The sequence below is a fragment of the Rhineura floridana genome, chromosome 2 (assembly GCF_030035675.1).
Source record: "Rhineura floridana isolate rRhiFlo1 chromosome 2, rRhiFlo1.hap2, whole genome shotgun sequence".
NCBI lineage: Eukaryota > Metazoa > Chordata > Lepidosauria > Squamata > Rhineuridae > Rhineura > Rhineura floridana.
In genome coordinates, this window is record NC_084481.1 from 206,619,316 (window position 1) to 206,636,078 (window position 16,763).

Here is a 16,763-nt window from a genome sequence, read left to right on the forward strand (position 1 = left end):
GTAGGTGCTATACACTAAGCATATGATATAACACACATAATATTAATCCATTGATTAAATGAATTAATGATCAAACCAAGGAGACTAGAGGGTCATGGTGAAGTGTTAAGAGAAAACCCAACCTATTTCCACACAAACCCAAACTGACATGTGAACTATTGGCCCAAAGATGCCAAAATGCTGGAGTTGACATGCTACTTATTTTGGCTGAATCCAATGATGTAAGTTTTTTAAGACAACATTACCCTTTAGCAACCTGAAAGAGCCATATGAAGCAAATAAGGGCAAAAACAGGCACTGAGAAAGAAGCAAAATGTATAGCTAATCACTGGTATTGTGGTCAATAGTGAAGGGAGCACAACAGCGTGGCCGGAACTCCGTTGTGATGGTCGATGAGATTATTTGTTCCAGCCCTCCAAAATATCGCTTCCCCGAAGCTGGTTTGCGAATAATGATCACCAACAAATTTGGACCGAGAACCAGGCTACGGATGGCAAGCAGGATTATTATTAACGAGGTGAGTCGACAAGGGAGGGAATCATGAAAGTGCTTAATCATTTTTTTAAAAAATTGCAATTCATTTAATCATTATTATGTATTGTTTAAGCACTGCTCACTGTATACAGGGATTCACAGAATAATTCTGAAAGTTCTTTATCCACAGGAATTTACAATTTAAAGTATTACAGTGAGGAGAGAATGGAAGAGGGATAGGAGAGAAAAGAGTAGCGGGTGAATGCACATTATCTATTGTTGTCAGAGGTTTGACCTCCTACACAAGTGAAAAATCTTCACGCTGGAACTTGAGAGGATCCCCCAATAAAGCAGTGGTCTCAGACTTCTCAAAAGTTATAAAGAATCTGCCCAGCTAGGATGGCTCTTTGCAGAGCATGCCTGAACAAAATAAAGTTCAAGGTTCTTCAAACTTTGCTTTTTTATTATTTCAACAGAAATATAAGTGAATACAAGTCCTAAGTGACAGGAGCCCTCCAGATAAAACATAGCTATTATAAAAACCTTTTCTAACCAGAAATCCCACAGTTTGTCTCCTCTGTCCATCCAGAACAGGCAGGCACCAATTCCCAGTTCAAGCCAACATTTATTGTTCTACCTGCTCAGCTCCATCCCTCCTTCCCTCCTTTCTGTCCTGTTCAGCCTCTCTTCACTATCAAAAGTCTGTTCTTCTTTCAAGGCCACACTAGGGCTTCTGGAAAGAGAGAGTCAAAACATCAGTCAGCCTCTATGTCACACATAGTTAGCTTGTTGCTATACAGATTTCACAAAAAGTTAATTACAGGTAGAGATGGGGAAGGAATAAGATTCAGTTTGCATTTAAAGCCGAATCTATCAAATTTGCAGTTTCTGAAACAATATGAGAAACAAAACACAGTCATCCTTCAAAATTCGCACTTTTGCGAAGTTTGCAATGCAGTTCTCCAACCAAACAATGTTTGCAAAAATGTATATGTTAGGTAAAAGTGTGCATAAACATGAATATATTAGTGAAAATAACATACAAAAATACAGTAGGAGAAATTGCTTGCAAAAATGTATATATTAGTCAAAACTGCATACAAAAATGTGTTTATTAGGAGAAATTCGCACTAAAATAATGAAGAATTTTCATTGGGATTTCTTTTTTAATTGCACATTGCTATAGAAATGTGAAGAACTTGATTTCTGATTGGAAACATGAGAAACAGAATTGACAGATCCTTCTATCCCTAACTCCAGGCTATATGGTCATCCAAGCAATATGGTTGTCCTCCTGCTTGCTTTTGCATGGTATGGTAGCATACAGGATGGTCAAATTAGCCATTTCATCTCAGGCCTGTGACATTGTGGTTACATCATTCATTGTTTGAAATACTTGTTCATGCAATGCATAACTCATTTATGGAATTCATTGCCTCAGATGGCTTTAAAAGAGAATTTGCCCAATCCACAAAGAAAAGATCCACCAATGACTATTGGATACAATAGTGTACAGAAAATTTATGTTCAGAGATAGTATGCTGGGGAGCAACAGTGGGAGAGGACTCTTGCCTTCATGACCACAGTGGGGAAACAGGATGTTGGAGCAGATGGACCCTTTGTCAGATCCAGCAGGCCTATTTGTGTGCTCTTGCGGTTGGGAATGAAGATAGGTGAAGAACTAAGCAAGCAACAACTTCATAAGTAAAATTAACTGGACTGGTGTCCTTGTTTCCAGTGATAATGTCTAGGCCAGAGACAGGGAACCAGTTGCTCCCTAGATGTTGCTGGACTGCAGCTCCCTTCGCCCCTGACCATTGGCCATTGGCTGGGGCTGATGGGAGTTGGACTCAAACAACATCTAGAGACCCATGCATTCGAACCCCCTGGTCTAGGCAATAGTCCTTTAAAAATATAGGAAATAAACTCTGTTAGCTTAATTTGGTTGATATAATGACACGATATGCAGTGCATAGGCCTAGGTGTATATGTGCAGCCAAGTAAACCAGTAAGGAATTAAAAGAAGAAGAAAAAGACCATTGCCCCTAAAGAACAATAGGTAGTTGGTTTATTTATTTCTTTAACAGATTTACAATCCACTTTTTGAGAGGAATGTCCACACTTATAGATATATCTAAAATTAGAATCCAAATACACACACACATTCATACCATATATAACATAAAATATTGACTTCATGGTTATGCTGATCCAAGAGGAAAACTGGAAACTATAGAAATAGTTTGACAGCAGCTTGCAGAATACCAGCAAGAGTTTTAGCCTCACAGAAGTGAAAAAAAATCCATGCATGTACTAGAAATATGCCTGCGGAAATCTTTGGATCCTAGCCATAAATGGCTAATTGATTAAAGTAAAAACAGAATTGCTCAAAGATGTCATGGTTGTGGGAGGCAGTATTATATGACGAAGTTAAACAAACAAAATGAAGTAAAATTGGGAAAGACTCTCCAGAAATGCTAACAATATTCAATGGATTTTGCTCACATGTCTTTTAGCGCCAGCGACTAATTCACTCTGCCAATGGCAAGCTGATCCAGAATGGGAAACATGAGAATATTGAAAATGGGGCCATCCATGTTGATAACCAAGAAGAGGAGAATGAACATATCATCTTGTCTCCATTTTCACCTCCAGGTAAATCTGAATCATATTACAGAATGAATGAATGAATGACCAAGATTGCTTTGCCATGGAGAACCAGCCAAAACATTTGGATTCCAAATTCCCACCATCACCCTCCAGTCTGCCAGCTTCCAACTTTATGCTTCCAGTTGGATTCCGATTGAGCAGGGGGCTAGACTCAGTGGCCTTATAGGTCCCTTCCTACTCTACTATTCTATGATTCTATGAACTTCCTAAGAACGTAGGAAGCTGCCTCATACTGAATCAGGCCATTGGTCCATGTAGCTCAGTATTGTCTCACTGACTTGCAGTGGCTGTCCGGGGTTCCAGGCAAGGGTCTTTTCCATCCCTACCTGGAGGTGCCGGGGATTTAACATGGGACCTTCTGCATGCAAAGCATGTACTCTACCACTGAGCCACAGCTCTTCTCCTTTTCCTATTAGATCTCTTTGTATAACTTCCCTTTCACCTATTCTGCCTTGCCTTATTTGTTGGTCCCAGAAAAAAAGAAGTACACTCAAGTTGCTTCTCTGAGCTGCATCTCACTTGGAGGCTCCAGGCAGCAATACTCACTAGTGTGTGCTCACCCAGGGCTAGTGCCTGGGGAACACTTTTCATTTCCACACAAATGGGACTTGTTCACAGGTTTGGAATTGTTTGACTGTAACAAAAGTAGTTCCCAAATTGTCAATCTCACTCAACGGGTATTTGGCCATCTTAAATTCATGTATATGCAGCAGTAGTCTGGATATTTTTGGTTTGTATCACCTTGCAGCTGAGCTCAAGGAAACTCATTGGACATGGATAGTCCAATTGTATTGAGTGACCTGCAGTGGTGCACAGAATGGCTTAATCCAACACAGTTTCAGTGGTTTCCCTGTTTGAAGTTATTGTAAGACTCTTCTGTGGCTGCGTTGCCTTTCATGCATAATCAGCAAGTTCCATGAATGGGAAACTGCTGTTTTTGAGCCCCCTTGCTCACAGAAATGTATGGATTTTGTAGGCTCCCTCCTCCTTATTAGATACCTCATGGGAGTAAGACTACTTGCAGGAGTTAGTAAATGTGCGTAAGGAGTATTAATAGATCACAAACTGGTTTAATAAGCAATCCCTAGGCAACTCTGGGAAGTGTAGTTCCTTTAAGAGGGCTAGAGGTTTCTAATAGAGTCTAATAATCTGCAAAATCACACTCATATGACCCCTTTCCCTGAACCCTACAGATAAATTAGATGCAATTTGCTGTAGAAGAAAGGGCATGGGAGACCTTGAGATGGGATCATGAAACTGAACATAGAAGTAGTGAGATGTAACATCTACTAAGAATCTCACCATAACTCACAGCTCTTTGATTTCACTGTGAAATTCTTGTGAGGAGATTCACGTACATTCTGTGCAAAGCACTTTTTGCCTAATGATTCACAGGATGTTCATAAAATACAGGGCTGCATAGCAGGGGAACCACTGTAGTTCAGTGGCAGAACACATTTTTGTATGCAGAAATGGTCGGTCGCCAGCATCTCCTGGTAAGGCTGGGAAGAGCCTTGTCTGGAACCCCAGAGAGCCACTGCTAGTCACTGTTGACAGTACTGAGCTAGATGGAGGAATGGTCTGACCAGGGATGGCCAGTGTAGTGGGCAGTGCCACTGAGCCATCTCCTAACAGCAGTATTGCTGCTGCTTATCTGGATGATGGGGCAGGGTGGCGGAAAGGTTAGGGTGCATGAGCACACTGTTGGGAGTCAGCCCTGACCTCACCACCATGTTGCCCTACCCTACCTTACCCCTGCATCATCCAGGAAAGCACCAATGACACCAGTCTTGGGCAGGGGTGTAGTCGTGCAGGGTCTCGGGGGGTCTTAGACCCTTTACGATTTTGGGAGCAGGGTCCCAGCAGGCAGGGCCAGCTCCAGGCATGCCGGGGCCCTTGGGCGTCAGCTTGCCCTGGGCTCTGGTGTGTGTGCGCACATGCGCATGCACATACATGCGTGCACCCCCACCTACCTGTCTCCTGTCTTTTACCATTGCCATTAACCAAGATGGTGGCTGCGGTTTCCCTAAGAGAATGGAGCCTCCACCGCCATCTTTGTTGATGGCACGCATGCATGCTACAACTAAGATGGCGGCAGGGGCTTCAGTACCTTAGGGAAACCGCGGCCGCCATCTTCATTAAGAGCAATGCTAAAAGGCAGGAGTTAGGTAGGTGGGGTGAGGGAATGGCAGGCAGGCGGAAGCTCCTGCCCTGCGATTCGTGGCTGGTGCTGCTGATCGCGGAAGGGGAGCGGAGGGGCTGCTGAGGGGCCCCCTGTAGCTCCAGGGGCCCTCAGGCCAGTGCCCCACCTGGCTGCCCTTTAGAACAGGCCCTGCCAGCAGGTCCCTGTGTCTCCAGCATCCTACAAGCCAATCAGCAAGAAAGAGGTGTGTATTAGCTACAGAGAAGAGTCTTCTAACCTGCTTCCTTGTCCTTTCCTGCTGATTGGAGCCAATCAGAGTGAAAGGAGATGAGTCGAACACTGAGAAGACTCTTCTCAGTGCTAACACTCTTTTATTTCATGCTTATTAGTTCCTAGGCATTAACAAGGATCTCATTCTCAACCCCACAGCAAAAAAAAGTGGGGAGGGGGCATGGCTGTGATCAACGTGAAGGGACCCTGCACTTCTGTATTTGCCACTGCACTACTGCTCTTGGGAGGACAGTTCCATGGCACCCCACCTCCACGCCTGCCACTGCTGGGTCTGACTTTATTTAAGGCAGCTTCCTATGTTCTGAGGGAATACTTGTTTCAGCCCAGTTAACAAGTTGCCTTCATTTGTAGCAGTATGTTATTTTTGCTACAGCTGGGAGGTGTAATGTTGCTAAATTGATAGTACTGAAATGTTGCTTTTGTATTTGTGTGCTGTTACTCTTGCTGTTATGTTAGCATGTTAATATTGGTGTTAATGAAATTGTCTGCAATGGTTGATTTTGTGATATGTTGCTGTTCTCATGGTTGTAAGCCGCTTTAAGCATATCTTTTGGTGGCGGGAGAGGTGGCACACAAATAAAGTGGTGGTGGTGAGGCTGATAGCTTCTGTAGAATCCTAATGTAGAACACTGGAGAAAACAAAGCTGCAGGAGCCACACTGAAATTGTAGGAAGCAATGCAAGATTATAGCAGCAATGAATATAGTCAGAGCTGTCAGACAATCCAACTGCAACACATCCCCCCTTCCACTAAATAACAAGGACCATAATGCACGAGGAAGCTGTCCTGCATGTGCTTCATTGAAATGAAAGGCAGCTGTGTAAAAGGAATATAGCCTTTATATAGGAATATATAGCGGGAACACAACTCAGAGTTGGTGGCACCTTAAAGGCTATCAAATGTTATAACGGCACAAGCTTTTGGGGACTAGAACCCCCTTCATCAGATGCAACAAGATTCTTTACTGTTTCTGCTGCAACATACTAATGCTGCTACTGATCTGGAAATTATTTCAGTGGAGCATCCACAGTGAATTGCATCCATTGTTTCAAATCTCTCAGTGTTCTACTCTCTCCCTTTAACAGGACCCAGTTCTGCAAGGTGGTTGCTTAACCTTGCTGCATGACAGGGTCGTCCAGCCCTAACAGTAAATGACTGCAGTAAAGTGACATGAAGACCCAAAACATTTTTAAAGGGCTTTAAGGTTGAGAGTAATTGCTAGCAACAGCTTAAAATCAATTTGTGGGTTTAGCTGTTAGTTCAGCTATGCTCTAAATTGTGTCCTACTTGAAGTGTTTTACTGGAAAACTCATAGCCTTTGGTCTGTTTTCAGTATGTAACTCTATGAATCACATTGCTAGTATACGGCTCTTCTGTCCTCTCCCCTCCCTCCCAAATTTTGGGATTTGTTTATGACCTTGAACATTTTGTTTTGTCTTGTTTTTGAGACAAGCAACCTAGATTTGAGAGAGAGAGAGAGAGAAACTAATAGAACTTCTTGCATCTTGTAAGACATAATTTGGTTATCTCAAAATAGTTGATGCACAGCTGACCACATTGGACAGCAGCTCTTATGCTTCAGACTACAACAGAGCAATGGATCAGTTAAAATTTCAAGAGTTTACTTAAGAACTATGGAGACCTGTAGTTTCAAATTAGTCATTATTTTTAGCATCCGTTACTCCCTTGTTGACTATTGTTGATAGAGATGTACACTCACCTGAACTGATATACTACTAAAATGTTGTATGTTTATTTTCCTCCTTGTCTGTAACATTTCAGGGCCAAACTAATCATGTGGCCTTGTGTGGGGGTGTTTTTTTTTAACAATTACTTGGTGGAGGGCAGTGGGAGAAACAGGGCTATGTCTTGGAGGGGGGGTTACCTTTTGCTTTCATCATGGTCATGATCTGCACCTGCTGTTCACAATGGGAAGAAAGCATGCATGCCCCCCACCAATAGGTCCAGGCTCAAAATGTAACCAAAACAAGTTTTCATCATCACACATCATTAACATTAGGAAGAAAGGTGGGTTTTCAGACAGCATGCCAGAGAGACTGCCTAGCACAAGTGCAGGATTTGGCACCTGGCATGAATTCAACATTCTAAGAAGTGTAAGGCTGTTGTTGTTTTAAAAGACAAATTTTGAGGTCTTCTAGCTTCTTGATTTATTTTTTGGATAAGTTTAAACAATGAGAGGATTGCCTTTTACATTCTTATAGGCAGAGAAGGTTCTAGGATAAGCAGTTTTCATCTCCCAGTTTGTGCAATCTGTTTTGACTATTGTGCTATGTGCCTTGAGCAGCACTGGTAATCAGTAACAGAACTTTCTGTCTGCAAAGCAGTGTGGTGGAACCAACAGACTAGGACCAGGGAGGCCTGAATTCAAATCCCCATTTAAGCCCTAACTATGCATGGCAGAGTCATGTGGGGTGATCAGGTGAAGAAGAGGACAGAGCTCCTTTCATGACAACCTATACCTGCTGGAATTCCCTCTTTAACACAACTATTAAAGCTGCAGGAGTCCTGTTTAGGGATGTCGGAAAATTCTGACAGAAGCGGCAATTGCCGATGCTCAGAACCGAAATCAGTCTAGTGAATGCAATCAGTATTTGCTGTCTTCTTTGTTCTCAGTCTGCTAATGATTTTGGACAATTAAAATAAATAAAATAATTGCAGCGCCAATTGTGTAATGCAGCAGACAAAGGGCTTTGCAGGCCTGGCCTGTTTTACAGCTTTGTGTTGATGGAAGCTGGGGGATTTTCCATAGGTCTGGGCCTGGCTGTTGCTGTTATTATTGCTGATTATAGTGTCATTAAAGGGCAGCAAATTGCCAGTTATTTAATTTCTTATTATTCTATTTTACTGCCAGGCACTTGTGGAATTTTCTGCCCCAGGTGTCAGAATGACTTGTCCAGCGTTGGGTACTATGCACCTTGACTTGGGTGGTGAGGGTGCAGAATAACAGAATAGTTAAAAAAGGTGGAAGCAAAAGACGATGATGATGTGAATATAAAAATGACAACAAGTGAACTGTACATTAAAGTATGCATACCTAAGCCCAAGCTAGACATGAGGCATATATGTAGTTCATAAGGATCATGTGGAGGAGATCTAGTTTTATTCTGAACAGTTGCTGTAGTACCAAATGGCCACCAAGTTAATTACAGGTTAGTATCTTTGTATGTTTATCAATGTGCTCATGTTTCGTGCGCATTTTCTGTTCTGAGAAGCAAGGCAGAATCTACTTAGAACAACTCAGTTCTCAAAAGGCAAAATCGATTAATTTCGAACTGGTTTAAAAAAATAAAAATGAAAATCCTTCCCCTCAGCATTCACCTCTTCCTTTAAAATGTACAACTGTAACTTTCATCTCATTTTTTTCTAATTTTCCTCTAATTATGTTTAAGTATAGATATGCAGTAAACCATAGTGGCAAATTGCTCCTTCCCTTTTCTTATTATCCAGAAGGAAAAGTTGACAAACTCAAATGGATTCTGTCCTGGCCACTGATATTCCTGCTGTTTTGCACCATCCCAAACTGCAGTAAGCCACGCTGGGAGAATCTTTTCATGGTGACGTTCATCTTATCTACCCTGTGGATTGCCTTGTTTTCCTACTTTATGGTCTGGCTGGTGAGTGCAAACATACTTGTGATTTTTTAACACAAACATCATTTAGAAATACTAGGGGCTGCTGCCCCTGCTTCCTTCGCTTGCTAACCCTGCCTACACCTCACCCAACAGCACCTCCACCCCCTCTGCTAGGGCCGCCTGGCCATCCCTCTATCCCCTTTGCCATGCACCCCCTAGCACTCCCCCTAACTGCCTCTGCCAGGTGCCCCTAGCCCTCCTCCCACCCCCTCACTAACCCCAAACTAACCCCACCCCACAGGGGTGGCCAGAGACCTGAACCCCCACAATTCATGTCCATCCATACAGATTCCCCCTGTGCAGAAGCATTCATGGGTAGTGTGACTCTTACAGAAATATAATATAGTAAGACAGTTCAGAATAGAAGCTTCAACAAGGAAGAACACATAACATTGCAGCAAGTAAGAATGGGTGAATCTGTCAATTTTGGTTTCTTTCACTTTCTCATTCTCCCAACCTTACGTTCAGTTCTCCACATTTTCACATCAGATTGCAAAACGTTTCTTAAAGTCCTCATGAATTATTGTTGTTATGTGCCTTCAAGGCAGTCCTATGAATCAGTGACCTCCAATAGCATCAGTTATAAACTACCCTGTTCAGATCTTGTAAGTTCAGGTCTGTAGCTTCCTTTATGGAATCAATCCATCTCTTGTTTGGCCTTCCTCTTTTTCTACTCCCTGCTGTTTTTCCCAGCATTATTGTCTTTTCTAGTGAATCATGTCTTCTCATTATGTGTCCAAAGTATGATAACCTCACTTTCATCATTTTTGCTTCTAGTGATAGTTCTGATTTAATTTGTTCTAACACCCAATTATTTGTCTTTTTTTGCGGTCCATGGTATGCGCAAAGCTCTCCTCCAACACCACATTTCAAAGGAGTTGATTTTTCTCTTATCCACTTTTTTCGCTGTCCAACTTTCACATCCATACATAGAGATCAGGAATACCATGGTCTGAATGATCCTGAATTTAGTGTTCAGTGATACATCTTTGAATTTGAGGACCTTTTTCTAGTTCTCCCATAGCTACCCCCCCCCCAGTCCTAGACTTCTAATTTCTTATCTCCCTTTTGGTTAATGACTGTGCCAAGGTATTGATAATCCTTGACAAGTTTAATGTCCTCATTGTCAACTTTAAAATTACATAAATCTTCTGTTGTCATTACTTAAGTCTTTTTGATGCTCAGCTGTAGTCCTGCTTTTGTGCTTTCCTCTTTAACTTTCATCAGCATTCTTTTCAAATCATTACTGGTTTCTGCTAGTAGTATGGTATTATCTGCATATCTTAAATTGTTGATATTTCTCCCTCAAATTTTCACACCTCCTTCATCTTGGTCCAATCCTGCTTTCCGTATGATATGTTCTGCATATAGATCAAACAAATAGGGTGATAAAATACCCTTACCAATGGGGAACCAATCGGTTTCTCCATATTCTGTCCTTACAGTATTGCCCAGAGTACAGGTTGCACATCAGGACAATCAGACGCTGTGGCACCCCCATTTCTTTTAAAGCATTCCATAGTTTTTCATGATCTACACAATCAAAGGCTTTGCTGTAATCTATAAAGCACAGGGCGATTTTCTTCTGAAATTCCTTGGTCCATTCCATTATCCAACATATGTTTGCGATATGATCTCTGGTACCTCTTCCCTTTCTAAATCCAGCTTGGACGTCTGGCATTTCTCGCTCCATATACAGTAAGAGCCTTTGTTGAAGAATCTTGAGCATTACTTTACTTGCATGGGATATTAAGGCAATCATCCTATAATTACTGCATTCCCTGGGATCCCCTTTCTTTGGAATTGGGAAGTAGATCGAACGCTTCCAGTCTGTGGGCCATTGTTTCCTTTTCCATATTTGTTGTCAAATATTTTCCATATTTTTGTCAAAATTTGGACAGATTCAGTCTCAGTAACTCGTAGCAACTCTACTGGTATGCCATCTGTTCCTAGTGATTTGTTTCTTCCAAGTATTTGAAGAGCAGCTTTCACCTCACATTCTAAAATTTCTGGTTCTTCATCATACAGTTCCTCCGTGAATGAATCTGTCATCCCTGCATCTCTTTTATAGAGTTCTTCGGTGTATTGCTTCCATCTTCTTTTCATTTCATCCTGGTCAGTCAGTGTGTTCCCCTGTTGATTATTCAACATCTCTGCTCTTGGTTTAAATTTCCCTTTAATTTCTCTAATCTTTTATTTTATTTTATTTATTAATTTATTATTTAATTTGATTTATATCCCTCCCTTCCTCCCAGCAGGAGCCCAGGGCGGCAAATCTTTTGGAATACGGCTCTTGTTCTACCCTTTTTCTTGTCCTCTTCTATTTCTATACAATAATTATTGTAATAGTTCTCTTTGTCCCTACATACTAGTCGCTGTATTATTGCATTTAGGGTTCTAATCGTGTTTCTATCTCCTTTTGCTTTTGCTTTCCCTCTCTCTTTAACCATGTTAAGAGTTTCTTCAGTCATCCATTGAGCTTTCTCTCTTTTTAACTAGAGGTATTGTCTTTTTGCATTCTTCCCTGATAATGTCTCTGACTTCATTCCATAGTTCTTCTAGTTCTCTGTCAACTAAGTTTAAAGTCTTATTTGATCTTTATATTCTTCTGGGATGTTATTTAAATTGTATTTTGGCATTATGATTGCTTTGTTGTTCTTCATTAGCTTTACTCTGATTTTCTATATTACCAGTTCATGATCTGTACCGCAGTCTGCTCCTGGTGTTGTTTTTACAGAAAGTATGGAACTTCTCCATCTTCTGCTACCAATTATATAATCAATTTGATTCCTATATTGATGATTTGGTGATGTCCATATGTACAGTTGTCTTTTTGGTTGCTCAAAAAATGTGTTCACAAAAAACAAATTATTGGTTTCACAGAATTGAGTAAGTCTCCTGCTTCATTTCGCTCTCCTAAGCCCCATTTCCCCACTTCTACTTCTTCTGTGTTCCTTGCTTTTGCGTTCCAGTCCCCCTTGATTATCAGAACATCTTGTTTTTGTGTGTGATCTATTTCTTCCTGTACGTCTTTTTTTTTTTTTTTTTTTTTTAATTTATATACCGCCCGACTAGCGATAGCTCTCTGGGCGGTGAACATAAAATAGTATAAAAATACAATGAATAACAAAATAATATTAAAATACAATCAACAATACAATAAACATTTTTAAATCTGCATAAAATCTCTCCAATTCCACTTCTTCTGCATTTGCCATTGTAGCATAGACTTGGATGATGGTTATGTTAATAGGTTTCCCGTTAAATCTCATCTATATCACTCGCTCAGACCTTGCGTTATAGCTCCTACTTGCTTTTGCTACATCACTTCTCACTATTAAAGCAACCCCGTTTCTTCTTCTCATTTCCTGCATAAAATATTTTGTAGTTGCCTGATTGAAAGTGTCCAATTCCTGTTCATTTTAATTCGCTAACACAAAGTATTGTAATGTTGATGTGTTCCATTCTTACCTGACAATTTCTAACTTTCCCTGGTTCATGCTTCTCACATTCCATGTTCCTATTGTGTGCGTCATAGAACTCCGGACTCTCCTTTTGCATCTGTGCACATCAGCCTCCGGGCTTCCTTTCGGCTTTGACCCAGTTGCGTCATTAGTCACAGTGCTACTTGTACTTGTCCTTTGTTCTTCCCCAGTAGCTCAGTGAGTGCCTTCTGACCTGGGGGTCTCATCTTCCAGCACTATCTTGTGTTGCATTTTGGATACTCTGTTCATAGGGTTTTCATGGTACGAGATATTCAGAGGTGGTTTACCATTGCCTTCCTCTGAGTTTGGATGCATCTTAGTCTGGTGTCCCAGTTTTGACCATTCCAGCTTGGGTGCCCCTGCTAGGAGTCTAGCCTCTTGATCTAGACTCCTAACAGCATAGCTCTCAAACCCCCTCACCACAATAATTCCATGGAATTCAAATTGCAATACAATAAAATACAATATATAAGAAATAAATTGCAAAAATACCATTAAAAATGACATGGCGTCTAGCACAGTGCATTACAATTGCTACAGTAGGCAGAAAAATCATTAAGTAATCCACCAAGAACCACAGCAATTTTCTCATGGTCCTTAGGGAAAAAAGTTTGGGAAGCTGAATGTGTGCTTGGGCTGTGATAATGATGTGTCTTGCTTGCCCTGGATGGAGGTGTGTGTGTGTAAGACACACCTCTGACTTGTGTTTGGCTGGAATGTAGCCTACCTGTACAAAAGTAAGAGTCGCATCGGTTGCGACCATTTTTTGCCTTGGCTCCTCCCACCCCAACACTGGCACACAAACGGTTGTTCATCAGGGTGTGTCGCCTTTGGGCTGAAAAGGATTCCCCACCAGACCTCACTGTCTCTCTATGGTTTTCCAGCTCTGTTAGGTCAGCAGGAGAGAGTCATGCCAATTGGAGGAGAATTATGTAGGCCTTTAGCAAAGGACCCAAGGACTGTGCAGTTGAACTATCCCAGACTGCTTTAAGTATAGACTATCACCTCACAGAGGCACAGTCACTGGGAATGTCACCTGCACAATTTCTGTTAAATGAATGAGAAATGCACAAAAGGGATGCTCTGCCCAGCTCTCTACTCATTATCCCTGTTATCTGCATGCATTTTCTATTGTTGTTCTAGATGGTTAGGCAGATGATTGGTTCCATTACTGAAATTTATATGTTTATGTGTTTGATTCATGTTAATACCCACATGCTCAAGGAATTAAAGTAACCTATGAGTCACCATTCATATCTTGAATTCAGGACTAGAAAGAGGCTTCTCTATTGTTTTCAACCACTGTTTTTTCCTTTGTTGCATAGGTTACCGTGATTGGTTACACTCTGGGGATCCCTGATGTTATCATGGGCATTACCTTCCTAGCTGCAGGAACCAGTGTGCCAGACTGTATGGCCAGTTTAATAGTAGCAAGACAAGGTATGGGCTGCATTAGTTTCAGAGAAATGTGGTTTGTGTTTTCGACATGTATAAGCAATTCTCCTACATTTGATATACACAAATAGGGCTGATATTGTTTAAGAAGTAGTGTGTGTTTAAAATGGGGTTGCAACATTTAATCAGTTAGATTAATCAATTAAAAGCTTTTGATTAACTAAAAAGATGTTTTGATTAGGTGGCAGGTGTGTGTATGTATATCGGAAAAGGATCAAATGTCTGTTTTAAGACACTGCTTGGCATCTACAGTTTCTATAAGTTAAAAATTATTGGTGGGGTGTGCATATGTAATTTTTAAGGCAAGTACTTATAAAAACTGCAGATGACTGTTTTTATAAGGCATCCCCCTACTCATATGCATATTTATTTAATTAGCTAAAATTCATACAATTAAGATTGCAATTGTATACCTACTTATCTGGGAGTAAGCCCCACTGAAATCAATTGGACTTACTTCTGAGTAGACAAGCATAGGATTTTGCAGTCAGATTTCTTTATTTGAGTGATAGCCCTAGTCTAAAATACTAGGCCCAGAATCCAAAGCTTACAGAGAGGGGCTTGGACATGCCCAATAGGATTTTTGGATAGCTCCTAGAAAGTTTGGACTAAATCCCAGAGCAGATTCCACTGCCAGTGACATGGAGCCACCAGCCACCACTGCTGTGGAGAATTCTCATAGAGAGATAGATCCTTGGCCAGCTTACAAACTTACAGTTCCCAAGCTGTCAGCCATGACAGCTGAGACCAGCTAACCCTTGGTTGACAGCAAGATGTATCAATCCGATTTTGGGGTTCAAATGTACCTAGAGAAAGCCACAAAAATAAAACACATGGGAACTGTAATAACCTCAGTACTCACCAGTACAGGGTACTGGCACCTCATTTTTTGCTGCCCTATTTTGTGCTGGCACTCACAGCCCTTTTATCAAGATATGAATACCACACCTCATTTTTAACAATTAAAAAAAACTGAATAAGCTTATTGTCTAAACAAAGGTCATCAGCTTCTCCTCTCTGCTTCTTGCTTAGTGAAACGACATTCATTGCATGAATCAAAATGCTTGTTTTAATTGTGAGATGCTTGCTTTTCAGGCCTAGGTGACATGGCAGTGTCCAACACAATTGGCAGCAATGTGTTTGACATTCTAGTTGGCCTTGGAGTACCATGGGGCTTGCAGACGATGGTGGTTCATTACGGCTCAGATGTATGTATATACGCTTAAGACATTTCTTTTTCAGCTTCTTATTTCAGAACCAGGTACAGTTGAAAGACCATTACCTAGGCACTGTTTAGTTGAGACCCCTAGATGATAAAATTCACTGTGGGCCCAATCTAAATTTTGTTTATTTATTTATATATTTATATCTAAGAAAAATGTATAAACCACTTAAGTTATGAAAAATCTCTAAGTACATAAATTTCATAAACTGATTTCTTAAACCCAGACCTTTCTTGGCCAAGTACTCTGAGGGCAGATCCCCAGCTATGTCATCACTATTGTCAGGGGGGGTTGATCCCGTTAAGGCAGAGTTGGGGAACCATTGGCCCTCCAATTGTGTTGGACTGCAACTTTCCCATCATTGTCCATGACCATTGGCCATGATGGCTCGGGCTGATGGGAGTTGGGAGTCCGGCAACACCTGCAGAGGCACAGGTTGCCCATCTTTGCTGTCAGGTGAATAAAGGGACTACTTTTTCTCACTTCTCATGGGCCAGCTGCCAATCTGGAAGTGTATGATTTCCCAACTTCTACCAGCTTTTCAATAATTATTTTTTATCTCCTCATTTGATAGGTTTGCTCCCTTTGCTGTTGCTAAAGCCATGGCATTGTCCTCTTCTTGTTTGAAGCTAATATTGTGATGTGGATGATGTTTGAGCATTGCTTTCCTCTGGTTTTTTAATCAGAATCTTTTCCGCTGATGTCCACAGCAAAATCCCCATTGACTTCAAATGAGCAGATAATTTCCTGTTGTTTATCCAGGACAAAATCTTGTTAATTATTTTTGCATGTGCCATGTTACACAGAAAATAGCAATTTGCTAGTTACTGCATCCATGAGGTTTGATACATAGTTTTAAGCTACATTTTTTCCTTTTGATTTTCATAGGTCAAGATAAACAGCAAAGGTCTAGTCTATTCTGTTGTGCTTCTCCTGGGATCTGTAGCTCTTACTGTAAGTGTGCTCCTGTTGTATCAGTCATTCTCTGCATTCAGTCAGTTTAACACAATACAGCTATATAATATGAATGCAATGCTGTGAACCAGGTTCTCCAGAGATCATAGCGATTCATGTATTTTTAGATGCTAAAGCTTCATTGAAATCTTTGAAATCTCAAGAGGTATATTTCCTAGATACTTTAGGTAATGCTAATGCTAGCTGTGAACCTCTTCTGACTAGAACAACATTCTGGACAGCTGATACTTTTAGGGCTGTCACACAATTAAAGAAATCTTAATTGATTAATCACAAGAGTTGTAGTGAATTAATAAATTATATTTCCATACATTTTAATTTATGTTAAATAATTACAGAGGCAAAAATAATAATATTTAATATTTAAAACATTTATACACTGCTTAATCCTTTG

General features: G+C 40.9%; 1 protein-coding gene across 3 annotated transcripts in view; it reads left to right on the forward strand.

Moving 5' to 3' along the window:
• The window catches only part of SLC24A4 (solute carrier family 24 member 4), a 182,743-nt gene that overhangs the window by 158,064 nt on the left and 7,916 nt on the right, over positions 1–16,763 (forward strand). For all 3 annotated transcript variants that reach the window (XM_061611986.1, XM_061611987.1, XM_061611988.1), the window contains 6 exons: positions 348–517; positions 2,991–3,129; positions 9,047–9,213; positions 14,042–14,156; positions 15,267–15,379; positions 16,283–16,348. In XM_061611986.1, coding sequence (XP_061467970.1) covers positions 348–517; positions 2,991–3,129; positions 9,047–9,213; positions 14,042–14,156; positions 15,267–15,379; positions 16,283–16,348 — 770 coding nt within the window. The remainder of the gene's footprint in view (positions 1–347; positions 518–2,990; positions 3,130–9,046; positions 9,214–14,041; positions 14,157–15,266; positions 15,380–16,282; positions 16,349–16,763) is intronic.